We start from the raw sequence: 27713 nt of genomic DNA, 5'->3' as shown, positions 1-27713 counted from the left end.
TCCCCTCGCCTCTCTTTTTGGTGTTTTGAGACAGGGTTTCACCTTAGGCTGGTCTTGACTTGAATGAAAATCACATCAGGAAACTTTAAAAGTCGCTAATTTTTCAGTTAGCTATGTTTGTAGTTGGTCTTGTTTGCTCTGATTTAAGATAAGGTCTCTCTGTGTAGCCCTAGATGGCTTAGAACTCACTTATCAACGAGGCTGGCCTCAAACTCAGGAGATCTACATGCCTCTGCCTCCTAAGTACTTGAATTAAAGGCATGTGCCACCATGCCTGGATGCAGGTTTTTAAATTTCTTTTTTAACAGTTTGACAGTTTTGGCCGGTCGTTGGTGGCACACTCCTTTAATTCCAGCACTCGGGAGGCAGAAGCAGTTGGATCTCTGTGAGTTAGAGACCAGCCTGGTCTACAGAGTGAGTTCCAGGGCAGCCAAGGCTACACATAGAAACCCTGCTTGGAAAAACACACACACACACACACACACACACAAAAATGAACAAACACAACAAACAAAAAGATATCTGTACAAATAAAATATTCAAATTTTTATGATTTTCCTCATTCATTACTCTACAAGTTAAATATAATAGAAAGTAACTGTCTTCAGGTTTAGAGCAAGAAAGAATACCACTAAGTCTTGCTACAGAAAAGCCTGGACCTTAAGTATGTATAGTCATTCTTAATGTTTATTGTAAAAACCACCCAGACTTCCATATGAATTTAAAATCTCAGTGTTATTTAATGAAAAAAAAAATCCCATCCTGTCACGTGCAGGACACATTACTGCTATTTGCCCTGTTCAGGGAAAAGTACTGGGACTAAACTCGGAAGACCCTCATACCTGTCTCCAGAGTGTCATAATTTAAAGTATTTCTCTATTCAAGGAAATCTATGGTAAAGCTATAATAGCCATATACCAAAGCAACACCTAGTTACATGCTTTACACGGTCCTATGAAAAAATAATTCACTCGATCCTAGTCCCTGATGCAAGGCACTTCAGAGCACCCCACAAAATGTCCATGTAAACAGCAGTGCAGTACACCTTAAAACAGCATGACTCACACACATAGCCTGGCTGAGACTCAGGAAAATAAGCCCTATCACCCCACAGCCAAGCGGCATGTTAAGATTCACAAGAAGCTGCTTCTCTTGTTATTCACAGAAGAACAGGCCACATAACCTCTGTGGAATATAAAAACCTCGCGGACATTTCATACTGCAAAACCAGCATGCTCCTTGGGTATTCGCCATGTCAGAACATTCATGAGTGATGAGGAGTGAATGCAATACGTATTTCTGAATACCCAGTTTTAATATCCCACAGCCCTACTAGGCTGGGCTATTTGTAGCACCATGGAAAATGCATTAGAAACCACAAAGGTACAAATTCCAGCCAACCTTTTCATGAGGTTCACTTAGTCTACAGTAACAAACAATAGTGACAATAATTTTTAAATTATTGACTAGTTAGTTTTAACTAGCAAGAAAAATTCTGTGTTATCTTAGTAAGACCCCTGTACACGCAGCACCATTTTAAAACAGAATTGTCAAATACCTCCAGCATCATGATGCTCACCCTGAAAGTTCATTTCTTACCACTTCCCATGTCAAGGATAAAATTAGAACAGTGACAAACACTGAGGGGGAAATTCAATAAAACACACGATTGGCAAACTATAAAAGGTCTACTGCATTCTCAGGAACCTTCAGTTCAGCAAAGCAGTGTCTGCTTCTGAGAGGCCCAACACACAGGAGTGGGGGGTCAAAGGCAGGGCTCAGGCCACACCCTGTTTCTGTTACTAAGCAACTGCTATACACACCATTTGGAGAGTGTGACTACAACCCAGAGAATTCTGAGTTTACCCCCAATTTCCAAAACTAACCAGACTCCAATGAGGGTTGGTTAGCTTTTTACATGGAAATCGGTGTATCTGCCAGTTTGATTCTTACTAGCATGCCCTTCTGAGGATTGGTTATAAAAGGGATAACGGCATATATAGATATGCACAGTCAAGAATCAACTATAAATATTCAGACTGTTGCGTCTTAAAATTACATCAAGGTGACTCCCTAAAGAAAACCAGTTTCTTCATAAATGAAATCTAATATATAAAAAGCTGGAATGATGGGTAATTAAAATACAAAACTCAGGTAGAAAACACCCTATTTTTCCTTTCACCTACACAGGTTCATGCAGTTGACTCTACACACAACTGCTCCATATACAGTCACACCACTAGTGTAAAGTACTAGCACTACCGACTTAGGAAACGGAAGACTCTGGGGCCTCACAGCCGCATTAAAACTGCAGCGCTGAGGCAGAGCTCAGAGGACCGTCATCAAGCATGGCTTCCTTCTTCCTGCTCCCGGGTCCCACAGTTATCAAGGGCCGGGATCTGGTCTGCAAACGGCTGTGCTACCCACTGCCCGTCTGGAGCGCCACCAGGAGCTGCTTCTCCTCTCAGCTCCGCACTGTGGGCTGCTGGGAAGGGAAAAGAGTCAAAGTTCACGGTCAAGTTGCAGAATTCTCATAGGGAGAGCTTTAAAGTGCACTGAAGGTGAATTATTACAATAACCGAGTGAGCTTTTAAAAATAATTGTATGTTTCTACTAGATTTTCAGATCTAGGACTGAGAAACTGTCATTTGTTATTCAGGGAGATAAGAAATTATGTGAAACTGACTTAGTGGAGCCCATTCTATATGGAGAGATACCTTGCCCAGCCTAGACACAGGGTGTGGGGGTGGGGAGGTGCCTTGGTCCTGCCTCAATGAGATGATGGGGCAGACGTAGTATTCCTATGGGAAGCCTTACCCTCTCTGTGGAGCTGATGGGAGGAGGGGGGAGTGGAGGGAGTGGGAGGAGAGGAGAGAGGGGGGAACTAGGATCGGAATGTACAAAATAAATTAATAATAAAAAAGAAATGATGTGAAAATCTTCAGTCACTTAATTACATTTTTCTATTAGGATACCTAAATCTTCAAAAATTCATTTCTGTTTCTATTACATTCTCCGCCTCCCATTCCCCCCGAAAGGAACAAAGCTGGAGGGAAACATACCTAGCCCGTTTGAGGCAAAGCTGCAAGGCTCACTCTGACGTGGGTTCTCACTGTACGCACTGCCATACGCTGCTTCATAGCCGGGGTCATACTTTTCTTCCTTGACAGCCATCTTCTTTGCATCCTCTGTGGGGAAGGAACATGACTGAGACTCATGCTATCCAAGAGTCTTCTGTGCAAACTCAGCTGAGTTAGACGATTTGCTATAGTTTTTTTTTTAAAGATTTGTTATTTTTATTTATGTGTGTGTGAGTTGCATGAGTTTATATACACTCAAGTGACCAAGGAGGCCAGAGGGCAGTGGATCCCTTGGAACTGCAATCACTGGTGGCTGTCAACCGCCTAAGTGGTCCCGAGACCCAAGCCCAGTCTACAGGAGCATCAAGTGTTTTTACCCACTGAGTCATTTCTCCAGCCCCGTTTGCTATCGTTCTTGTAAGAACTGGAAATCCACCACACTCAATTTCAGGCAGGGAGGTGCTCCTCAGACCCGAACCGTGGTACCGGAGGCGTGAACAGATGCTGAAACCCATTACCAGAGCATCTGGCCTCAGTTTTCTTTCTTGCTGCTTTAAACCCATAACGTCCTTTCTGTTCTGCACACAGAAACTGGTGGGGGGGGGGGGGGGGTAACAAACCTTGTGCGAGCTGTAGGTCAAACGTGTACTGCACCTCCTGCACGTCTGTGTTCCGCTCAATGCCTTTCAGCTGGTCTCTTAGGTCCTTCAGCTTGATGTAGTAGTGAACCTTGTCCTGGGCGCGGGGAAACTGAGCACACCTGGCACTGGAGGACGGCATGACGTAGCAGAGCTGGGGTCACAAGTTTAGAGTTTCAGAGACTTTAACACGTGATGAATCTGCTCACGCTGTGGTTAGAGACACTGGTCCTTGTTTGGCTTATAACTCGATACTTACATTAAAAAAGATGGTTCCCCTCCCCCCCGTGTTCCTCTAGCAATCTTTTCTTTCTGGGGTGCTCATGGACAAACAGAGGCACCCAGGGTATCACCTGTCCCACATCCCTTTTAATAAACACGCACACAGTGACATCCCCCTGCGCCTTGCTGCTCTTTTCACTCAATGATGAAACTCCGACATGTTCTGACCATAAAGTAAGGCAGGGAAAAAAGCCTTTTAAATGCTTTAAGTTTATAACTTATTAACCAAAGTCAACTGTAGACTTTAGGTTGTTTTGAGTTCTTTTATCAACTATAGTAAAAAACTTTGTGTATCACTAATCTGGAAATGCTCTCAGAAATTGTATAAAATACCAGAAGCAGATCGCTACAGGAAAAGACACATTTATCACTTTGGTTGGTAACTGCCTTCAAAGAGCAGAAGTTGCTTTTGTTCTTTCTACACACAAGTAAGGGGACAGACTGTTATATTTATGGTGATTTTTAAAGATGGTTTCTTTATCATATAATTTTGCTTTGAGGCTTCCTTATCATATAATTATTTTGCTTTGATTATGCATGTTTAGAAAAACTCCTAATATACAGACATGTAGGTAAGTACATTAGCATGTTTACAACAGCCCATTTCCAAGATATCCTTCAATTAAAATGACCCAGAGTAGACTGGCTGGGTATGATGGCACACACTTTTAATCCTAGCATTCAGGAGTACAGGCAAATGGATCTCTGTGAGTTTGAGGACAATCTGGTCTACACAGTAAGACACCCCCCCCACACACACAAAGTAAAAGAAGGAAGTAAATTGTTTTCTCTGTGAGCTAAAGCACATCAATGGCTTCTTATTTCAGGGTAAAGAGTACACTGTATAAAATAAACACAAGGCCTAGAGACTGCCACAGTTGCCATAATTATTTCTTGGCTGTCAACTGACCCATGTCCAGAATCACCTGTAAAGAGGCAATATCACCTGAAGAATTATCCAGATCAAACTAGCCTGTGGCCTGTGAGGCACTTTCTGGTTTTGGGGTGGGGGTAGGGGTGGGGGCGGGGGCATATGTACAAGTGGAGGCTCAGATGTCAACTTGTGGGAGTCATTTCTCTCCTTCTACATCTGTCTGGGGACTGAACTCAGGTTGTCAGGCTTGGCAGAAAGTCTTAACCCACTGAGGCATCCTGCCAGCATTTTCTTAACTGCTAATATAGGGGAGGGCCTGGACCCAGCCACTGTGACTAGTACCATCCCTAGTGAGCCCATTTTTTTTTGTTTGTTTGAAGATTTATTTTATGTGCATGTGTGTTTTACCTGCATGTATGTCTGTGTGAAGGTATTGGATCTCCAGAAAGGGGAGTTACAGAGAGTCGTGAGCTGCCACATGGGTGCTAGAAATTGAGTCAAGGTCCTCTGGGAGAGCAGCCAGTGCTCTTTTAACTACTGAGCCAACTCTCCAGCCCCAGAACCTGGGTTTTATGAGACAGCAAGCTGAGGCAGCCAGAAAGCAGTGTCTTCCACAGTCTCTGCTTAAGTTTCTGCTTCCAGGCTCCTGCTCTCGCTTCCTTCCACGATGGTGCGCGACTTGTAAGGGGAAATAAGTCTTTTCTTCCTGAGTTGCTCTTGGTCACAGTGTTTATCACAGCAAGAGTGCAAACTACTGTTCACCAATCAAGAAAAGTGCAAACTACTGTTCACCAATCAAGAAAAGTGCAAACTACTGTTCACCAATCAAGTGTTTACAGGAAAAGATAGGGAGAGATTTTTAAAAAGTAGCTGAAACTTGTGTAGGTGGCAGAGGCTTTATCCTGAGATCTTTAGGATTCTCTCTCATTTAAAAATGACAGGTAAGGGGCCTCCTTAACATAGCAGGCACCATGTGGGGCTCAATACCATAAAATATGCTGACTTGTGCACTATTATGATTTTTGTCTTTTTTCAGACAGGGTTTCTCTGTGTAGCCCTGGCTCTCCTGGAACTCACTTTGTAGATCAGGCTGGCCTCACAGAGATCCTCCTGCCTCTGCCTCGGTGTGCACCATGTGGTTTTTAAAAAGTTGTATACAGGGTCTACTCTGAAGGCTGAAATAGGAGGATGGCAAAACCTGAACTACAGAGTGATCTGAAGACTACTTTGGACATCCTAATGAGACTATCTCAAAACAAACAGTAAAAGAGAAGGCTGGGAACATAGCTCAGTAGCAGAGCACTTGCCTAACATGTGAGAAACCCCCACCCCAACTGAATAATAAAAGAAACCTGCATAAAAACTATGTTTAAGAGGGTCAGGGTAGGGCTGGAGAGATGGCTCAGAGGCTAAGAGCACTGGCTGCTCTTCCAGAGGTCCTGAGTTCAATTCCCAGCAACCACATAGTGGCTCATAGCCGTCTATTATGGGATCTGATGCCCTCTTCTGGAATGCAGGTATATGTGCAGACAAAGCACTAATACTGAAAAAAAAAAAAAAAATATATATATATATATATATATATATATATAACTGGGGTACAGCTAAGTTGTAGAGTAATTGTCTAGCACACACAAAAGACCTAGTACAATAAAGTAAAACAAGACAAGAAAGCCAAAAACCTATACACTTAAGTAGTAAAAAAAGAAGAGTAAACAAAATCAAAACCAAATGTCTGCAGATATTCTGTGGAAATTAGTTTGAAAACCACTATATGGGGCTGAAGAGATATCTCAGAAGTTAAGAGCACTGGTTGCTCTTACAGATGACCCAGGGTTCAATTCTCAGCATCCACGTGGTGGCTCACAACCATCTGTAACTCAGGTCCCAGGGAATCTGGTGCCCTCTTCTGGCCTTCATTGGCATTGCACACATGTGGTACACATGTAAGCAAACACCCATAACATAAAAAAAAAAAAAATAGATAAATAAATGTTAAAAAGAGAAAATCACAGGGCTGTCTCATGATATCCTTGATTATATGATGTAGCAAACAGACGCTGGCTGGCTGTTTGCTGTGTATGGCTCTAAGATTAAGCTGGGATTAAATACACAAATGATGTAGCTCATTTTATCACTGAGGACTGTGTTTATATGTATGCTTGAATTTTTAAGTAACTGAATGTAGTGTGAGCCAGTTCCTCTGACATTAGGCTGACAAATACTTTTAAATAAAACTCTAATTGCATCTGAAAGTGCAAGCTGATAGTTATTTAATAAAACAGATGGCAAAAATGGCAGTGTCTGAGACAAATGAAAAGGACAACTAGCTAGAAGTGCCAGCCGGTTTACGGATGGACTTGGAGGACTTACAGTCTCTGTGTCTGGGATCTTGTGGGGCTGAAGCCCAAATTCCAAGTTCTTAACCTTTACTCCAAAAACTTCTTTACTGAAAATTTCGTAAATACCTAAAATAGAAAAACACAAGCAATTCAACACTGCCCTCGACATTAACATAGAGAAAAGATAGAAATTAGGAAGTAAATCTCACATTTTCCATTGAACACCGCTATTCGTGGCTGATATTTCTGCAGTTTCTGCACTAGAATTCTCCCGCCTTCCCGGAATTCTTTACTAAAATTGAATTAAGAAGCAGAGAGGAACATAAACACAGCAGTGTTTGCAACGTGCTGCCTTTAAGCAGCTCAATAAACATCACACATGCAATGTTCCTAAGTAACACGAGAGGCTGCACCTCCATGAACTCATGTTCTGTAGCTACCTGGACAGATCCTTGCTGCCCGGCGTCGTCCGTTCCACCATGTTGGTGAAGCCAATGCCGTACTTCCCAGGTAAGGTGTGGTCATCCATGTGATTCAACTGAACCTCACTCAGTCCTGACATGAACAGACACTTCCCTGTGAAAGAGGACTCTGTCACTTCCACAGAAAGTGGAACACGGTTACCAAAAAAAAAAAAAAAAAAAAAAAAACCAATGGAATAGTACACATTCTGACGCTAAAACCGAAGGGAGATAAAGGACTGAAGATATATTAAAAATTAGTAACCTATGTCTAATGCCATATTGCATAATGACAGCTGGTTGGATTACCATGCTAATCACTATGATTTTAATAATATCATTTTCCTACAAGAAACTATTATCTTCTTTGCACACACAGCTTCAAACTGCATTCTTACCCAGTTATTGGTAATGTCACCATCTGCCTTTGGACTACCCCAGATTAAACTAAAAACCTGGAGAGTGGAGTAAACTAAGACACACTTTCTCAGAATTAGAGAAATAATAATAACAACAGGGGCGAGATGGTGCTGGTTTCAAGTTGTTAACTCAGCCTAAACATCTGGAGTCTTACTCTTAGATGGGCAGTATTGGTTGAGGACATGCACTGTTCTGGTAGGCCGTGGTAAAGGATCCGTATGAACAACTTACACATGTACAGTAACACAACACAGCAGCAGTACCTCTCTTTAAAGAATGAGCCCTCGCTGCTGTGCTCTTCGAAAGGAACTATCTTTAGAGAATGTCTCGGGTCAAAGCATTTACACGTAACTGATATATAACAACCAATGAATTGCTTTTAAGAAACTTGTTTTAGTGTATATGGCGCGTCTTAGTTAGGGTTTCTATTACCGTGATGAAGACCATGAGCAAATGCAGTTTGGGGAGGAAAGGGTTATTTCAACCCACATCTCTCAGGTCACACTCCATCACTGAGGGAAGTCAGGAGCCTGGAGGCAGGAAGTGAAGCAGAGGCCATGGAGGGTGCTGCTCCCTGGCTGGCTCGGCCTGCTCTTACACAGCTCAGGACCACCTGCCCAGGGCGGGGTCACCTACAGCAAGTGGACCTCACAACTGCGGTCACTTTCTCAGCTGAGGTTCCCTCTCATCATTCTGCTCTGAGCTTGTGCCACACGGACAAAGAAAGAAAAGAACAGGTGTCGTGCACCGCGTGTGGGGTGGGTGTCGAAAGGGCACCAGGTCCTGAGAACTGCAGGCACAGGTAGCGTGAAGCCGCGTGTGGGTGCCGGGAATCACAGAGCCAGTACTCTTGGCCTCTGAGCACTCCCTACAGCGCGCAGTCAGTACTTTCATCTCTCCAAGGCAACAACACAGTCTGGGAACACCCATACTCTCGTCTGCACAGTGGATCTCAACTCCCTAAAGTCCTTACAGTTCCTCACGCTGTGGTGACCCCCCGTACCAGAAAACTATCTTCATTGCTGCTTCATAATTGTAATTTGCCACTGTTATGAATCGTGATGCAAATATTTTTGGATATAGAAGTTTGCCAAAGGGGTCTCGACCTGCAGGTTGAGAACCACTGGTCCACACCATCACAGCCAAGTACTATTGTTACTGTATCTATGGGAAACACACACACACACACACACACACACACACACACACACACACACACACACACATCCCACCCCTCTTAAAAAAAATCAAGGCCAGGCATGGTGCCACACAACTTTAATCCCAGGGAGGCAAAGGAAGGGAGCCAACTTGTCTGTATAGTAGTTCCTGAACAGTCAGGATTACATAAAGAAGCTCTGTCTCAATTTAAAAAAAAAAAAAAGTAGTAACAATAAATAAGTCTATAAACCTTAAAAACACTTTGAGCAAAGAGAAGGTAGGGCGGTTAGCCGGTTGTAGAGCACATGCTTACCATGCTCAGAGTACTGTGATTGATCCCCAGCTCCACAAAACCACCAGAAAGCACTTTTCCAGGCCTTCTGCTCCTACTGCAGCAAATGTGCACAGTGACATGTCACTTCAGATACTTGATCTTTATGTATAGACTCGGAGAAACATGCTATCTGAGTATATTTTGTTTGTAGCATTCTCATAAAACCAGCCTACTAATCCTAATAAAAATATTTCATTCTAAAGTAACTTTTAAAAAGTAGACACTTACAGAAATGATTTCCAGGTCCAGGGTAATGATGCCCTTTGTAAGCAGCCATTAATCCTGGGTTAATGCCAATCTATAAAAGAAAATAATTAAACAGTTTTATCTTTAGAAATAGGGCTTAACAACTTAGACAAATGTCATTTTGTTGCATATGCAATATTCGATTGAAAGGCAGACTGTTCTGTTACTGCCACACTCCCTATACTAAATTATTTTGTGTTTTTCCTTAAAAAATTGTCTATTAAAAACTGAGCTGGACTGTCTAACTCTTTTGCCTACTTGTGGGGGACCCTTTCCTAGATGTGATGGTATGTGCCTGGTCTATTGGAGCTTATGCCAGGTTTGCTTGGAGACCCCAGAAGGCCTGTTCTTTTCTGAGGGGAGACAGAGATGGGGTGGATCTGGGGAAAAGCCGGAGGTGGGAGAGAGTGGGGGAGGGGAAGGAGAGGAAACTGTGGTCTGGATATAATATATGAGGAAGAATGACATACATAAATAATAAATAAACAAATAAAGCCAAGAAGAAGGGAAGAAAAACAGAAAAGAAAGCCAGGCTGTGGTAGGGCATGCCTTTAGAGAGGCAGAGGCAGGTGGACCTCTGAGTTCGAGGCCAGTCTGGTCTACACAGAGAAACCCTGTCTCAAAAAACAGAAAAAGAAAAAAATTAAAAAAGGAAGGAAGGAGCCGGGCGGTGGTGGCGCACGCCTTTAATCCCAGCACTCGGGAGGCAGAGGCAGGCGGATCTCTGTGAGTTCGAGGCTGGGCTGGACCGACAGCCTCCAAAACAATACAGAGAAACCCTGTCTCGTAAAAACCAAAAAAAAAAAAAATATATATATGAAAAAAGGAAGGAAGGAAGGAAGGAAGGAAGAAGGAAGGAAGGAGGAAGAAGGACTGTCTGATAAGAAAAAGGTCAGGAAAGGCAGGGTGAGAAGGCACCGGGCAGTAAATACAAAGCAGTACATCATACACATGTATAAGACACAATGATTGTATGCTTGCAAAAAAAGAGGCCTGCAGAGACGGCTCACAGGTTAAGAGCATTGGCTGCTCTTCCAGAGGTCCCGAGTTCAATTCCCAGCAACCACATGGTGGCTCACAACCATCTGTAATGAGATCTGGTGTCCTCTTATGGTGTGCAGGCAGAATACTTTATATATAATAAATAAATCTGGTGCCCTCTTCTGGCCTGCAAGCATACGCGCAGACAGAATACTATATACACAATAAATGAATCTTTAAGAAAACCCCAAAACTATAAGGATGAAGGCTTACCCAGGGCCTTTCCTTGTTGGAAGGTTTGAACCCAGGCAGTCCCAATCCCAGAAACCTTTTCAGAAGCATGCTACTTGTGAGGACAAGTAAGTTAATCCTCTAGTGATATTTACTGGCAACAAGAACAAAAATTCTTACAATCACAATGTCCAGATTGAAGGTCAAAATATCAGGAAGGGTCTTGGTCAAAAGCTCAGCTTCAGAAACACCGTTGAAACGGTCCACTTTTCTTTTCACTTTAAAGGCGTCCGTAATTTTTTCTTGTTTTTCTTTTGACGTTGCTGACTTGCCAGACTTTTTCGGCCGGGCAGGTTTTTTGGGTTCCACTGGGTCCTTGGGTTCTGATGCTCTGGCTTTTCTTTTTCTTCTGTTTGGAGCCTCTGAAACACAGTGATTCCCAGAACGGGGCTGTAGGCAACTTTAACTCAGAAACTGCAGGAGATTCCACAGCAGTCATCCTAGGAACGCCCGTGTTACCTGATCCCAGTCATGGCCTTGAATTTCGAAACACTGGTCTCTACAATGTGTTTGCCTCCTTTTCTAGGCACATGTGATAATCACACACTGATTTTCTATACAATGTCATGTGACTTCTTGGTTTCCCAAGGGGATCTATGGACTACTTTATAGAAAGTCTATCAGTACATGATAGAATCCTGAGACTCAGGAGACATTAGCACTGTCAAAAGACACTTGACTGTCAGGTAAAAAGACACACACTTAAGGTCATGCAACAGGAACCCTTGGTCCCTCACCCTTCACTCTCTGAAAGCTTTCCCGTTTTCTCAGGCTTCTGCCCCATTCTACAACGTATTTTCCCAGCCAAGCCTATACGGCTGCTCCAAGCCTCCTTACCAGCCAGGGCTCCGCCCCCACAGCCTAGTGGCCGGGGAAGCCCTAGTGCCCCGTGGCTGCAAACACGGAAGTGAGACAATAAATTAGGCGCAGCCCTGAAATTATAAACCAGCTCTGAGCACACTCCTCACGTAGACTGCCACAGCTACCTCAGTCTATCTGGCTTTTCTTCTAATTCATCGCAGTGTGCGGCACTTCCTGCAACCAACTGTGTGTCAGAAATCTGAGAACGCTTCGGACAATGCTTGCGTTTGCCCACCAGAAGTTCCTGTGTTTGATGCTTAGTCCCATGGAAGCCTTGTTGGAGGCGTGGAGCCGTTAGGAAGTGGAGCCCAGCAAGGTCCTTGGGTTAACTGGGGGATGTCCTGAGAAGGCACTATCAGATCCGTCTCTGTGACTTCCTGCCTCTCTCTCACACGACTTCTGCCACTGTGGTGCCAACTGTCACCCAGGCCTTTCCCAGAGCTGAGCAAATGCTGGTGCTATGCCACTGAACCTTTAGAACTGTGCACAAACCCCTTTCTCGGAGCTGGAGAGATGGCTCAGTGGTTAAGAGCGCTGGTTGCTCTTGCAGAGGGCGCAGCACTCACACGGCCGTTTACAACCATCTGTAACTCCAGTTCCAAGGGATTTCACACCCTCTTCTAGCCTCTGAAGACACCAGACATATAAGAGTAGTGCACAGACATGCATGTAAAACACCCATACACATAAAACATTAATGGGGCTGGGAATATTGCTCTGTGGTTAAGAGCACATTGGCTGTTCCTCTAGAGGACCTGAGTTCAATTCCCAGGGCCCACATGGCAGCTCAACTGTCTGCAACTCCAGTTCCAGGGATATGATGCCCTCTTCTGGTCTCTGTGGGCACCAGGTACACATGTGCACACACATGCAGGCAAGCACACACCGCAGAAACATAATCATAATGCCACCCAGCCTCAAGTGTGTCGCTACAGTCATGTAATGAACCACGGCAGGTACTTTGAGGTTTCTCCCTCTCCCTCGGCATCTCCATGAACTATATTAGTGGCAGACATGTACTCTCCCTTGAGTATTTCCCAACTCCCTCTATGTTCTCCAATATTCCTTGTATCTTCCCCAGCTTATAGAAACAGTCTCTAACCCACTCCCTGCCTCCAAAGCTGTCTTGTTCCCAGAACCTCCTCCAGACTGAGTTGAAATGCCCTCTGAAGTCACTTCTTTGCTCTCTACACTGCAGCTCTCCGTTACTTTGGGAGTAGAGTGTGCTTCTTAGGGTCAACACGCCTGACTGCCCTGTCTCCCACCATGTCCATCTATACTCCAGGAGCCACACAACCATCAGGTTCTGGCTGCCAGGCCGCAACTCTGTTCCTTTAGCAGGAAGCTCGCCTTTCAGAGCTCCCGTGTCTGTGTTCTGCTGCCTCTGCGCCCTTGGGCCAATTTAGATGCTGTGCTATGAGACCTCAGGTGGCCATCGTGTGGCCCTGTGCAGCACTGGTGTGCAGATGAGGACCATCTGTGCTGCTTTACCAAGGGAGGACGCATTCAGGGACGGAGGCACGGCTTTAAACCAGCATGCATGCTAAGAACTACCTGGTACAGGTTCCTGGGCAGAGGCTTCTGCGGGCATCTGCACTTCAGTCGTGACCGCCATATTAGGAGCTTCAGCCATCATGTGTTGAAATGGAAATGAATAAAAAGCTTGAACTTGCTCCAGAGGATAGCTGAAAGAACAGTCAGGTAGAAGTTGTGAGTTGAAATTATCTGGTGCACAAAGAATCTTGAGGTTCCAGGTATCTTACAGCCAGATGGCAGTCATTACTCAAAGATAATCGGCGAGAAGGAAGGTCTTACAGCCAGATGGTAGTCATTATTCAAAGATAATAGGCGAGAAGGAAGGTCTACTTCCTTCCAGACCCTTAGCAAATACTCACCACACAGGCATTAGTCTGCCCGTCCCGTCAAGTTGCCCATACTTTCTGTGAAACAAGATCGTAGAACTTTCTAGTAGACTTGAAGAACTCTCAATCCACAGGAATTGAAAATATTCACAAACGCAATTTTATGTCCCTACAAGCACTACTCCCCATCTTGGTACAAAGATTTCCCCATCCTAACAGAGCAACTTAAGTCCTCCGACCCCCAGACAGGACTTCTGAGTATCCCTGGCTGTCCTTGAACTCAGAGAGTCACCTGCCTATGCCTCCCAAATGTTGGGATTAAAAGTGTGTGCCACCACTGTCTGGCTGTTTGTTTTTCTAAATGTATCCATTGAACTTGGTTTTATTATTGTTGGCTTTGTTTTAGTTTTTGCTTGCTGTGTTCTGTGCAGTAGAGTGGATTATTTTATAAGTATCTGTTTAAGAAACAAACACCTCTAAACTGTACACTTCATTAAAAGGAAAGCACACAGACCTTGCTGGGCATGTAGATATGCACCTGTCACCCCGAGCCTGGTGAGAAGAAAGCAGGACAACGGGTTCCAATTACAGAGACCCCGGCTCATACAACAGAAATCAAGCAAGCAGCCAAAACCCACTCCAAACCCCGGCCTTCAAAGGAAGCTACTTCCAGAAGCCTGCATCTCCCTCTCTTGTCTTTCGCTCAAGATAAGGTTTCTCTGTGTAGCCTTAGCTATCCAGGAACTTATTCTGTAGACCAGGCTGCCCTCTACTCGAACTCAGAGATCTGACTGCCTCTGCCTCCTGGGATTAAAGGCGAGTGCCACCACTGCCCGGCACTACATAGCTCAAGATGAACTTGAACTCCTGATCCTCCTGTTTTTAACTCCCAAATATTGGGATTATAGGCATGTATGATCATGCCTGACCCCGAGAATTAAATTTAGTGTCATGTAACTAGCTTCCTAACACCCAAAATGAAAGAAAGGTTATCAGGTGTCGTCCTTGAAGACTTTCCACCTTAGTTTTTGAGACAGGGTCTCTCGCTGAATCATAAGCTCCAAGACTGACCAGACCAGCGAACCAGATCTGTCCATCTCTGCCTCCCCAGTGCTAGAAGACAGACACCAACCACACGGCCAGACTGCCACACAGGTGCTGTGGCAGACACTTCACCCGGAAGTCGTCTCCCCAGTCTCGCTTTTCCTTTTCGGTTTTTAGAGACAGGGTTTCTCTGCGGCTTTGGAGGCTGTCCTGTCACTCGTTCTCGTAGACCAGGCTGGTCTTGAACTCACAGAGATCCGCCTGCCTCTGCCTCCCGAGTGCTGAGATTAAAGGCGTGTGCCACCACTGCCCAGCTTGCTTTTTCAACACTGGTATTCCCTGTGTAACCCTGGCTATCCTGGAACCCACTCTATAGTCTAGTCTTAAACTGACAGAGATCCACTTGCCTCTGCCTATACAACATTCTTATTACTTGGCAGAAGAAAGCAAGTATGTAAGTACATGTACACAAAAACCTTCTTAAACTTTAATGCTAGCAAACCAAAGTTCTAGATAATTTAATCTTTTATTATTGAACAGTCGGTAAAGTTACAAGTGACACAAAGTTGCTTAAACTTTTTTTTTACATTTTCAAAACATCTGTGTATGACTGCGCTTGCCTGCATGAGTTTGTGTGCATGTCATGCTGTGGAGGTCGGAAGGGGAGCCAGGGCCCCATAACTTATGAGCAATCATGAGGAGCCGCCCTGCGTTTGATGGGAGAGGAACTCACGCCCTCTACAAGTTCTTAACTGCTGAACCATCCTGCTAACTTCCTGCTTCAAAGATTCAAGAAATAGCTTTGCCTCTAGTGCACACCACACACACACACACACACTGACTACCTCCTGGAGCACAATTCTGCAGTGTTCCTGAATGTTACGTCTCCAGGCGAGGAGCAGCAACAGGAAGAACATAGTCATCATCCCTTCCGTCCAGCTTCCCTTCCCTCACGATGCTGAGAAGTAGATTTAGCAGTCTGTACATTAATCAGGACTAAATCTGCTGAGGTCTGAACAGACCTTGTCTTTGGTTGGTGTGGCCAATACTTGAAAAACAAAAAAGCAACTTAATGGAAGAGCTTATTCCTATACCCAGTTCTCTTAGTCAGTCAGACTGGGGAAGGCGTGGCTTATTCCTATGCCCAGTTCAGAATACAGTCCACCAGGCTGTGGAAGGCAGGGCAGTCTGAGCCACTTGGTCCATGGTGCTGACCAGGCAGCAGAGAAGCGAAATGCCAGAGCTTAGCAGGCTCTTTCCTTTTCCCCAGCCTGGGAGACAGCCCCGAGAAGGATGGACAGAAAAATAAGACACAAGAAGGGGAAGTCTTTTATTCCAGAGTTTGGCTATAAGTCACACGTCAACACAACTGATAAAAATGACAATTCCCTACAGGGATCGCCTATCTAAGGATGTCACAGGTAAGAATATTAAAAACAACTGAGCTAGATCAGGTCCAGAGTGTTCGTGGGCTTAAGTGTGACTGTATTATACTCCTCTCATCCTTAAATCTAAGTAGCACACCTCAGAAAACCACTTACGATATTACGTACAAGGGAAATTCTTTGAGGACACATCAGCGCTGTGGTTTGAATGATGATGGCCCACACAGGCTCCTATATTTGCATGCTTAGTTCCCAGCTGATGAACTGTTTGGGAAGGATTAGGAGGTGTGGCCTTGCTGGAGGAGGAGTCACTGGGGTGGGCTCTGAGCCCACAGCAGGCCCAGCATCTCCCTTTCTGTCTGCTGTTTTCAGTTCGGGACACAAAGCTCTCAGCTACTGCTCCAGTGCCATGAGGACTGACTAACTCTCTGAAAGCGTAAGCTAGCCCCCAGTTAAAGGCTTTCTTTTATAAAAGAAAAAGTCTCTTCACAGCACTAGAACAGTAAGCAAGTGATATCCTTTTTCATTTAGTCTTGCTGTAACTACATCCCCAGAGCAATGCAGTCTAGACACAGGATTTTATATGCAGCCACCAAAGACACCTGTAGACTTGCCTCTTGAGAAGCCACACCCATGTCTTAGGCATGTGCTATCCTTTTGAACTAAGCAGCACCCCACCATGCTTGGGCCAGGTTCAGCAGGCAAAGGTACCTGCCACCAAGACTGACAGCCTGAATGGAAGGAGGAAACACAGTAAAAGCGAGAAGTAAAATGAATCAGCACTCACTTACGACCCTTACCACTGCCTGCCTAGCTTACCAAGCCATAAGCAGGCCCTCCTCACCCCACATTCTTCTGTGCAGTGGAGTCCAAGACCCCGCTTCCCCGAGCAGGGTCTCAAGGCAAGTCCTTGGCAACTGACCGCTGACAGTAAGTACCACCAGCCAGGGCAGCCCCTCTGCGAACTCTGCAGGACAGAGGTGTGTCTTCTAGGACACTCCACGTTGACAGTGATGAACTGTGACAGGTCCCAGACCTTCCATTCTGTGTGAAACTTAAAAGCTTGATGAAAATGTCCTGTTCTCTTTTCTTCCCGTTATCTGTTCCCTCAACTGTTCCACACGGCCTCTTTCCTTCTCAGGCTGCTGATGGCTTCCCTCCTAGACTCCTTCTCCACACCCCTCCTATTCCCAGGACTGGTTTCTACAGTTGTCTGCGGCCTTTCAACACACACACACACACACACACACACACACACCTACCTAAGATGTCTATAGAAAATAACCACATTATACACTTGGGGTTACAAAGCAAGATTTAAAAAGAAAATAGTTACTGCAATCCAGATCTGCTGTATTTTAAATCTTTAAGGATTTCTCTAGAAGCGGTGAGAAACTAGTTTTCAGCTATTTTAAGGTCTGGGTTGCCATTTTCTAAACACCTTTCGTCATTTCCCTTGAACAGGTATGTACTGCACTGAATACCCACAAAACAATGACCTGTGCTAACAAGGTGAACACTGAGTCTAGGGAGCTGGTAATGCGGACTGCGAAGGACACCATCTACCATCTGCTGCGACAGTCCTACGTGGAGAGTGCACCCTTACCTGTGCCTTGGCTACTACAGGCTGTGAGCACACAGGCTTAGGACTAACCAGAACTTCCAGTTCAAGCCAGGCCTGGTAGTAAAGGCTCACAGTCCCAGCCATCTGGGAGGCGGAGGCAGAAAGCTCCCAAACTCAAGTTCCTTCTAAGCTTACGGGGTGAAGGCTAGCCCAGGCAACACAGCAAGATCTTCCAAAACAAAAGAAGAAGGTTGGGGGACATGACTCTGGTAAGGTGTTTGCCTAGCACTAAACTGAAGGCCCTGGACTCGATCCCCATCCACACCCTCCCAAATAATAATAATCCAGGTTCATTTTATTTATTTATCTTTCTTTCTTGGTTTTTCAAGACAAGGTTTCTCTGTATTGTTTTGGAGGCTGTCCTGGAACTCACTCTGTAGACCAGGCTGGCCTGGAACTCACAGAGATCCGCCTGCCTCTGCCTCCCCCGTGCTGGGATTAAAGGTGTGTGCCACCAACGCCCAGCTTCCAGGTTCATTTTAACATCACCTGAATACTATGACACCAGGTGCCCCCCCACACACACAAACTGAAAGACTCCAAATACAGCATCAGTATGAAACTGAGCAGTTAAGTTACCTTCGTTCCAGAGACAAACTACACAACCTATTATATGAAAACTGCCCACAGGCCTTACTTTTTTTTTCCTGCTCTTTCATATAAGACTATGCCTCGTTTTGTTACGACTCACTATTCCAACCATTCAGCATTTACGTATGTAGCCTCTGGTTCGATCTACAAACCCCCCTGAAGGTTGGGCTGGGACACTGGTCACCAGCTGGCCGCTGGAACCTTGCAGTAGGTACGCTGTTGAGGAACAGAGTCGGGGGTGGACCTGCATGCCGCGTCAGCAGAGACCCTCAGCAGTGTGCCCCTGATCCTCTCAGTTGTAAACCAGGCTGTCCTCTCTCTCCCACGAACTGCCGTCAGCCCCCATTAACCTGCTCATAGACATGTACTTACGATGGCACAGCCGTCGAAAGGGGAGGCGGGCTGAGGACAGAAGGCCTTGCCTAAGATCAGTGTCCATTCGCCACTGAGAGGCACACTAATTCTTCACCTACCAGCATCCCCGCGAAGACCCTGCCGCGTCTTACGTTTTTCTTATTTTGCTTTCCGTCAAGAGTCTAAATCTCCAAACCTACACTTTGGCAACACCCGCCGACATCCTCAGCACCCCTGAGCGACAGTGTTAAAGACCTTCCTTCCCAGGGCCACCGGAAAGGGACAATCCCTAGATCGCCTTCCTTGCGCGTTGTACACACTCCACTGCCAGAGCCTGCACCCGGCGACCCGTCAGCAGCCCCATCTTTACGGCTCACGGCACCCGAGGATGCAGACCGGCGTGCGGGGGCTGCGGCTGCGCACACCACCTTTTAAAGCTCGCGGGTCCCGGGCCTGCGGGCCGCGCGGGCTGGGGGAGGGGAAGGGGGGGAGGGAGGCGGGCCCCACTGCGCACGCGCAGGCCGGCCTTTGTGCGGGCCGCGGCCCCGGCCGACCCCCGCCGAGCGCCCGCGTTACCTGCGCGCGCCCTCCGCGTCCATGGCGGCGCCGCTGAGGCTGCGGCCGCTGCTGCCGGGCCCACGGGCGCCCGCTCTGCCGCTCGGCGCGGGGACTCACCACACAGTCGGGGCGGCCGGCGGACGGACGGCGCTGGCCTCGGCCCCTCCCACGCCGCTACAGCACCAGGCGCGCTTCCGGCCCCCTCCGAGGAGGCTCGCCGTCACGTGACGCAGGCCGTGCCAATAGCGTCCCCCTTTCGGGGTACGGGTCCCCCGCCTAGCCTTTCGGGATACGTGGAGGACCAAGAGGCGGTGGGGGGGGCGCCCCGCCGACGTCAGCTTTCGTGGGCTCTGAGTTTCCGGCTGGGTGTGGGCTAGGGGTGCCGGCCTTTGCGATGTATAGGTGATGCTTATGCCTGGTGGCACGTTCTGGTCTTTCCACCCAGGTTTTGTGCAGATCAAAAACTCTGTCATTTTCGGGAGACAAAAGCAGGTGGATCAGAGTTCGAGGCTAGCCTAATCTACAGAGTCAGTTCCAGGACAGCCAAGGCTATACTGTCTTGAAAAGCCAAAACAATAATAATGATTGAGGCACCAGAAACTAAACTTGATAAAAGGTTAAAAACTTGGGCCCTGAAAAGGGAACTTCTAATGACTGCTGTGGCTGGCATCTGAGCCTTGCTCTCAGAGAAGGGGAGGTGACTGTGTGTCAACATTCCTATGTCTGCTAATTGCTGGTCGCAAGGTGTAAATATCCCTTGGCCCAGGGGAAAATTGACAGGTCCTGTGACCCTGGTAACCCTGTTACCCCCTGCCCTGTCTTATCTAACTCAAATGCATCTTGTTTAAAATATATAGTTACTGCTTTACTTTGTACTTTGTATGACCTTAAGTAACCATGGAAACTCTGAAATGTGTAGCCTTCAACCTTATGCTCTTCCCCTTAAATGCTTCTCTTTATGGCTGGTTGGCATTTCATATGTCCCCATCCCCCACCACCACCACCATGGAGTGAGATCCAAGCTGGCCAGCTTGAGCAATAAAAAGAAACCTTTGCTTTTGCATCGGAGGTGTTGGTTCCTTGGGATGGTCTGGGGCTCTGCGAACCTGCCACAACAATAATAAATAAATCAAAACTTCACCTTAACCAAAACAACAAGAAAACTGCCTTCATTGTCAGTTTCTGTGATGGGCATTGGGCACTTCTTTTTGGAATCAGAAATACGAGTTGGGAGACCACTCTCTTTGGGGCTCTGTTAATCTGTAAAGAGGCTCTTTGCAGATGGACAAACACTAACCCTTTACATCCATGATGCTCAGTCTCATACACCAAACCCACTGCTACTCCTCAGCAGTCATCCAGGCTGGCCTCAACTGAAGCCACTCCTTCTTTAGCGTCTTGAGTACTGACTGAGATTACCGCACGTGCTACCACGCTTGGCTTTCCATGATTCTCAGAGTGGGTTTTTGTTTCTTTACGTCCATCATGGGTATTTGTGTGAGACTCAATTAGACAACTCTTCTAGTGATAGGCTTCCCTGTTTCTTCAGGTTATCTGACGAAAAACATGGGTGTGAGTTAGACTTGCCTAGTTTGTGCAATAATGGAGGTTTATTTGTCAATGTACTAAGAATTCTGTGATATGTGACCTCAGAGATGGCCATGGCTTTGTGCTCCATGTGTCTTTCATTCTAGGACATTTTAGAGAAAAGCCAAAAGGCAGTGGTGACGTACGCCTTTAATCCCAGCACTTGGGAGGCAGAGGCAGGCGGGTCTCTGTGAGTTTGAGGCCAGCCTGGTCTATAAAGTGAGTTCCAGGACAGCCAAGGCTGTTACACAGAGAAAACCTGTCTTGAAAAACCAAAATTATAAAAGAAAAGCCTGTCAGCAACTGGAGTGATAACTCAGAAGTTAAGAGCACTGGCTGGTCTTCCAGATGACCTGGCTTAGATTCCCAGTACCCATCTGGTGACTCACAGCTGTCTCTTACTCCAGTTCCTGAGGTATTTAACACTCTCTCCTCATTTCCATGGACACTAGGCACCAGAGTGGCACACAGACAAATCTGCAGGCAAAACACATATACATAAAGTGAAATGCACACAAAATAATAAAGTCTCTACTTAGAAAAGAAAGGCCATTTGCACTGGAGAAATAGTTGTGGGGTAGTCACCAGAGGAGACTGTGTGGACGTGAGTCTCAGCCAATGGAAAGTCTTTATTAATCGGTCGGCAACTCTGCTGGGTGTTCCGGGTCCCAGTGTAGCACCGAGCCTTCCTCAGTGTGAGCTTTTAAGCACAAAAGCCATGTTCTGGGTTACCAAGAACAGTTGGCCTGAAGCAGAACTGCAGAAGCTAAAAAGCAAGGCTAGTACATTCAGAGGCTTTCCCAGGACTATGGACTTCCATGGATTAGGACTTCTAGTTTTGGCATGTGGTGCTGTCTATGTGCTGAGTTTTATAGTCTGAATGGCACTTCCTTCATGGAGTTGCACTAAGGTCTGGGGCCTTGTTACAAAAGGCTCTGGTTTTTAAGAGTGGGTAAGGCTCTTGCAGAAGATTAGAAGGAGGTTTGAAATACTTTGGCAGCTCGTAACCAAACTTCTGGATCCCACAGGCAACTGTGCTCACATGCAGGTACACACACAATTTCATATGCTTGTAGTTAAAAATAAAACTTTTTAAAAATAGTTTTTCAAAAATGCTGGGTATGATGGCACAAACCTTTAATCCCAGTACTAAAGAGGCAGAGACAAGCCGGGTGTTGGTAGAGCATGCCTTTAATTCCAGTACTCGGGAGGCAGAGGCAGGCAGATATCTGTAATATCTGTGAGCCTGGTCTACAAGAGCTGGTTCCAGGACAGCCTCCAAAGCAATACAGAGAAACCCTGTCTTGAAAAACCAAAAAAAAAAAAAAAAAAAGCCAGAGGCAGAGGCAGAGGGATCTCTGTGAGGTTGAGTCCAGTCTGGGTCTACATATCTAATTCCTGGACAGCCAGGACTACATAGAGGGATTTTTGTCTCAAAAAAGGATGGGATTTAGTAAATTTGGAATTTATTTAAAATTAACCCCCCATCTCTCCCTTGCTTAAAAAAACATTAGATTACATTCCTAACGCTAGCCACCAAGGTCTATTCCCTTCTTTGGCCACTTCCTCCTGAGGCTGATGACCAAAGTCCAGCTATCAAAGTGTTCAAGTCCAGTAATGAAAAGGTGCTCTTTGGTTAACCTACCAATCAAAACATACCAACTCATCCTAACCCGGGGGTTCGCCCTCTTTGTAAATCACCATTTGTCTATGGGCTAGGTCTTTCTCCTCTCTATTTGGGGCAGCCCTTTGTCAATCCATCAGTCTGTGTTGTCCTTACCCCTCCCCCACAAATATCCCTCCGCCATCTCCCTTGTTTCTTTCCCCTTCCTTTTCTTCTATCTCCTGTCTTTGTCTTTTTTCCTCTTCCCTCTGGGGCAAATAAATCTCCTTGGTGCTCACAATTTGATCTTGCTCGGGGTGTCCTTATCGGATACAGGGCCTTACAACTACCATGAAAAAGAAAATGTGTGTGTGTTTGTAAGAGAATAACTCATGGAGTTGACTCTCTGCTTCCACCGTGTAGGGACAGGGAAGCAAAATTAGGCCAAGTTTAGCAACAAACCTCCTCACCCGTTGAGCCATTTTCTGGCCCAAAGTTGTAAAAATATTCTCAAGATTCATGATACCCAACGCCGCCTGAATGCTTCACAGTTAATTCTTGCAGTTTGCTTAACAACGAGTCCACAATCAAAGCACGACCTTTAAAACCATTCATACTTTAAATAATGTAGATTGGAGGTCTCTTTTTCCAGCAACGCGGACACCGTACTTGGGCGAGGCTCTATGTAAAGTACCAAAGACCTTCAGGACGGGGAGAAAAACCTTTATGCCTCTCTAGAGCAGCGCTTCTCAAGCCTCCCTAGTGCTGTGACCCTTTAACACAGTTCTGCCTGCGGTGACCCCCACCATAAAATGATTCCATTGATACCTCCTGACTGTAATTTTGCTGTTAAGAATTATAATGGAAATATGGCACCCCTGGATTCACCCGATGGGTCCGATCCGGAAACTGGGAAACTCTGCTCTAGAGTTCAGGTAGGAGAACTTGAGAACTCAGAAGCGAGCCCCGCCTCCACCTAACCACGACGGGGGCGGAGTCGTTTCCTTTGTGGGAAAAGAGAAAAGACGCCGTGAACACCACCACGGCCAGGGACGGCAAACGACAGGAGGGGACAGTGACCAGGAGCAGGATGGCTAAGGTGTGGAAACCGTCAAGACAAAACAAAAGCAGAAGAATAAAAAACCCTGCGCCTCACCTCGGGCAGAAACACGAACGCGCATGCGCACGTATTGCCCTCGCTTTCCGCTCCGGCGCGGCGCGGGGCCTCTGCACTTTGGGTCCGGCCCTCTGGCGGTCCGCCCGGTCGCCCTGGGCCTGTGCACTCCCCGGTACGGTCTTCCGCTCGCGTGGTCGCGGTCAGGAGCCTGGGGCTGTAGCTGCTCCCTGAGAGGCTGAAGGGGCGAGCAACCAGCGGGCCCACCTTCCACCTGCTCGGTTGGCGCTGGCTACGCCGAGCGTGTCCCGCGCCGCTCGCCCGTCACCGCGGAGGAGGTTGCGCGTGCCCCGAAGGCCGGCGTTGCGGCTCCGCCTCCTTCAGCACTCCGGGTGTCTCGGCGGTCGCGCCGTCTAAAAGCCACCCACCCCTCTGACGCGTGCCCTTTCCTTCCCTGCCAGCTTTCCACCATGCCCGGGGGCGTGCCCTGGTCCGCCTACTTGAAAATGCTCTCCTCCAGTCTCCTGGCCATGTGCGCCGGGGCCCAGGTGGTGCACTGGTACTACCGGCCTGACCTGGTGAGTGCTGTTGGGCTCGCGCCCGTCCCCGGAGCTACGCCCCAGCGTTCTGTCTGTGCATAGGCGCAGGCGGGCCCCCTCGACGTTTAGATGGTTCCTAGTGTTTGGATAAACAGTGCTGTAGCAGCACACTCTTAACACTTAAGACGCTTTAAGAGTTATAGTGAGCCAGCCTGGTCTACAGAGCGAGTTTAAGGATGCTACACAGAGAAACCCTGTCCCTAGAAGACAGAAAGTGGCAAGAACTTTACACGGAAATGCAGTTTTGTGTCTTATCTTCTGCAGGAATAGTTACCAGCGCCTTTTTACCAAGGAAGTAGTGCCCAGAATTTAACCCAGTGATGTTGACCTGATTCATCTCATTACTTTTGGAGATGCACAAGGGTTGTTACAAGCAGCTACCTGTACTCTGGGAGAAAGTAACACAAAACCAGTCCCCAAATGGACATACTAAGGGCCCTAGGCCCTCTGAGTCTGGGTGGGTGGTAGCATTGGCAGCCTTCTGGGACAAGGTGACTGGCTGCTAAGGAATTGATGTCCTTTTCCTACCCGGTCTTTTGGAATCATTCCAGCCACCACTGTTACAACACCTAAAAAGTTTAGGGGGAGAGCAGAGGAGACTGATGGCTGCCCAGGGTTGGCACTCCGTGCTGACTTCGGGGGAACTGTTAAGGATGCTTTGTTTCAGGTGTCCAGCGTGACTCAGGAGGACAGCAGAAGCCACAGCTGTGCTCCTTTAGTATTTAGACCGACACCCAGGAGTCTTCCTAATTCTTCTCTCATTGCGTGCCTCAACAAGTCCCATTTGTTCACCCACCCCCTGCCCGCTTCTCTGGCCACCATTGTTGTGCCTACCCTGTGCAGGCCACCGAGTCACCTCCTTCTCAGTTAAGATGCTCCCTGACCGTCTTCTGCCTCCGCTTGCTTTTCCTGGCCTCTTCTCGGCAGGGTTCTTTCTCATCGCCATCTTTCTGTCCCCCAAAGTGAAGGCCAGCAGAGTCTTTATGTCCCCTCCGCCTCCCCTCAGCTAGATGTCTAAGCTCTTGAATGCGGTGTCACACATTACGATGCTTTTCCTTGAACATGAAGGCACAGTCATGCCTCGGGTCCTCTCTGCCCTTGTGATCCCATAGTCTGAAACACTCCCAGATGCCTGCAAGATTGTTTCCTCATCCTCCTTTGTACCTGTGTTCAGACATCATTGCTCATTGTCATTAACACTAAGAAATGCAGTCAGAGCCTCTGATGAGATGGCCATAATAAAACAATTGTATGGGAGGGAGAGGCGACGGGGATTGATTTTAAAATGATTGTTTCTAAATAAGAAAAAACAGTTGTCAAGGACAGGGAGAAATTTGAACTCTCATTCTCTACCGGGCACTATAAAATGGTGCAGCTGCTTTGAAACCCAGTCTGGCTGGCAGTTCCTCAGTGTATGTTCCAGCAATTCCCGTTCTAGGCTTCTACCCAACAAACATCAAGACATAAGTCATCATATTAATTTGTTTGACCTTGCACATGTTCATAGGTGGGAACAATACAGATGGCTGATGAATGCCTCTATAAAACATGGTACATCCACACGGGGGAGGGTCATTCAGTGACCCTACATAAATGAACCTTGAAAAGATGCAAAGTGAAAGGATTGAGTCTCAAAAGACTACAGGATCTGTGGTGGGCAAATGCATGTGGGTAAATGGCTTGTGGGGAACATTTGGGAAGAGGTAAGAGTTTCTTTTCGGGCAGTGAGAACGTTCTAAAATTTCATTGTGATAGACTCATAGCATTGACCATACTGTACCGAAAACCATTGTTTGTATTTTTTCTTCTGTGGTGCTGGGATTCAAACTCAGCCACGCACATGCTGCACCCCGTGCATTTCTTTCTGCACTCCTCAAGCAGAATTTGTGTATGCTTGTTCACTGATTTATGCATTTTACATGATGGCTACTTCATATCTTTTGAATATAGTAACTACCATTTGTTTTTTTTTCTGGGCCTGGTGCATGTTAGAGAGCCAGTAAATAGTGCAGGAATGAATTTCCAAATGCTGACATTCTCATTTGAAATTGAGGCAGTTGGATTTATCCCTGTGAGTACTGCAGGACTTAAGACCTTCTCAGATGATTTAACCCTGAATATACAGATAGCAAGAACTTTAGATCAGCCAGGGTCCTTCTAACGGCCTGTTGTTGAGTTGTATGCACAGCGCTTTTTGATCTCTCCAGCTTTTGAGATCACATTGAACTATTGTCTCAGAATGTTGTAGCATCTGTTTATGACTCTTGTTTTTATTTTTGTAGACAATACCTGAAATTCCACCAAAGCCTGGAGAACTCAAAACGGAGCTTTTGGGACTGAAAGACAAACACCACAAACCTCAGGTTTCACAGCAGTAGAAACTTCAAAATACAACTCTGCCAAGAATTCTGTGATTACTTTACATACATATTTTTAAATGTATTGAGTAAAACTACTTCTTAAACATCTAGTCCAAAAGCAAATGCTGGTTGATAGGAACTGGTTAAGTTGAACTTGTATTATGATTCAGTCAGTATTTTCTAGTCTCACTGTGCATTCTTGGCTCACTTGGAACTCACTCTAGGTCAGGCTGGCCTCCAGTTGACAGGGATCCACAGGCCTCTGCAACAAGGTCCGTGTAGCCATGCTGATCCTGGATGGTGGAATTGCAGGTATATATGACGACACTTAAGAGCCACAGAGCCTCAGCTTTTACATTTGACTGGGAAGATGTTTCTCTTCAGTGTCTCCTGCCATTGTGATTCTTATTTCTCTGAATGAGCTTGATTATAATGGCAAGTTATAAATTACATACAGTAGTCAGTGACAATACTTATAGGATCTAAACATTTGTACTAAACTATATAAAATATTTAACGTTCTAAGTTCTTTGGAATTGTGTGCCTAATGGAATTGCCACTTTAGTGACTTAGCTTGTCAAGGTGCTTTAATCCCCCAAATTTGAGAAAGCAAATTAAAGTTGACATTTTCTTTATACATGTAAAAATGTGATAAAAAATGAATGTGCTAAGTTAAATTGTGTCCCTAGAAAAATGCTGACCTCAACCCTCAAGAGTCTGTGAATGTGACTGTAGGATGAGGCCATGAGGGTGGGCCTGATGCACTGTGACCTCTGTCCTGATGCCATGAACACACGCAGGGAGGACATTGTGAAGACATGCAGGGACTGGAGTGCTGAACTGCACGTCAAGAACACCAAGTGTCTCCAGCCCCAGCCAAAGCCTGGGAGAAGAAAGGGTCCCAGAGGCACAGGACAAGACTGCTCATCACACTGGACTTCACACTTGGTCCTTCGGAACTGCCACAACACGTTTCTTGCCACCTAGTTTCCTACGTCAGCTGTAGGAAATGAACTTGTCTCAAGGTTTTGCTCAATCTATAAATATAGAACAAAAGTAATTTA

General features: G+C 46.3%; 3 protein-coding genes and 1 long non-coding RNA gene across 11 annotated transcripts in view; 3 read left to right on the top strand and 1 right to left on the bottom strand.

Moving 5' to 3' along the window:
• Positions 1 to 2315, top strand: part of Glt8d2 (glycosyltransferase 8 domain containing 2) — a 33302-nt gene extending 30987 nt beyond the window's left edge. Inside the window, exon 10 of the mRNA XM_040755156.1 lies at positions 2191 to 2315. Within this exon, the coding sequence (XP_040611090.1) occupies positions 2191 to 2204 (14 nt within the window). The 3' untranslated portion in view covers positions 2205 to 2315. The remainder of the gene's footprint in view (positions 1 to 2190) is intronic.
• Tdg (thymine DNA glycosylase) lies at positions 670 to 23853 on the bottom strand. Of its 7 annotated transcripts, none has more exons than XM_040755153.1 (10): positions 23733 to 23853; positions 13523 to 13653; positions 11228 to 11469; positions 9818 to 9887; positions 7657 to 7792; positions 7426 to 7508; positions 7248 to 7342; positions 3701 to 3872; positions 3063 to 3188; positions 670 to 2485 (listed from the first exon to the last, which is right to left on the bottom strand). In XM_040755153.1, exons 2-10 carry the CDS (start codon positions 13602 to 13604, stop codon positions 2343 to 2345), a joined length of 1149 nt encoding a protein of 382 aa, XP_040611087.1. In that variant the 5' UTR covers positions 13605 to 13653; positions 23733 to 23853; the 3' UTR covers positions 670 to 2342. The 7 variants fall into 7 exon arrangements, with proteins under 7 accessions (XP_040611087.1, XP_040611081.1, XP_040611082.1 ...); XM_040755147.1 differs by lacking the exon at positions 23733 to 23853 and adding an exon at positions 19504 to 19874; XM_040755148.1 differs by lacking the exon at positions 23733 to 23853 and adding an exon at positions 19504 to 19874 and having other exon boundaries at positions 670 to 2482.
• On the top strand, positions 16044 to 18185 carry LOC121143325. Its single transcript, XR_005880546.1, has 2 exons — positions 16044 to 16295; positions 17724 to 18185. It is a non-coding gene; the product is annotated as an uncharacterized LOC121143325 (long non-coding RNA).
• CUNH12orf73 (chromosome unknown C12orf73 homolog) lies at positions 23520 to 27713 on the top strand. 2 transcript variants are annotated; one of them, XM_013111924.3, is made up of 3 exons: positions 23520 to 23675; positions 24152 to 24268; positions 26572 to 27713. In XM_013111924.3, the coding sequence occupies exons 1-3, from the start codon at positions 23667 to 23669 to the stop codon at positions 26665 to 26667; spliced, it is 222 nt and encodes a 73-aa protein (XP_012967378.1). In that variant the 5' UTR covers positions 23520 to 23666; the 3' UTR covers positions 26668 to 27713. The 2 variants fall into 2 exon arrangements, with proteins under 2 accessions (XP_012967378.1, XP_005068019.1); XM_005067962.4 differs by lacking the exon at positions 23520 to 23675 and adding an exon at positions 23734 to 23865.

The sequence above is a fragment of the Mesocricetus auratus genome, unplaced genomic scaffold (genome assembly GCF_017639785.1).
Source record: "Mesocricetus auratus isolate SY011 unplaced genomic scaffold, BCM_Maur_2.0 Super-Scaffold_100011, whole genome shotgun sequence".
NCBI classification, from domain to species: Eukaryota; Metazoa; Chordata; class Mammalia; order Rodentia; family Cricetidae; genus Mesocricetus; species Mesocricetus auratus.
The sequence above is the reverse complement of the archived record's forward strand: the minus strand, read 5'-3'. Positions and strand labels throughout refer to the sequence as shown.

Coding starts and splice junctions, on each gene's coding strand:
- CUNH12orf73 (XM_013111924.3), top strand. Junction 24,269..26,571: donor GGTACTACCGGCCTGACCTG/GTGAGTGCTGTT, acceptor TTATTTTTGTAG/ACAATACCTGAAATTCCACC.
- Tdg (XM_040755147.1), bottom strand. CDS start 19,859: ATGACAGAGTTTTTGATCTGCACAAAACCTGGGTGGAAAGACCAGAAC. Junction 13,654..19,503: donor CCGGCCGCCCCGACTGTGTG/GTGAGTCCCCGC, acceptor CTGTTCTTTCAG/CTATCCTCTGGAGCAAGTTC. Junction 2,486..3,062: donor CTTTGCCTCAAACGGGCTAG/GTATGTTTCCCT, acceptor TTCCCTTCCCAG/CAGCCCACAGTGCGGAGCTG.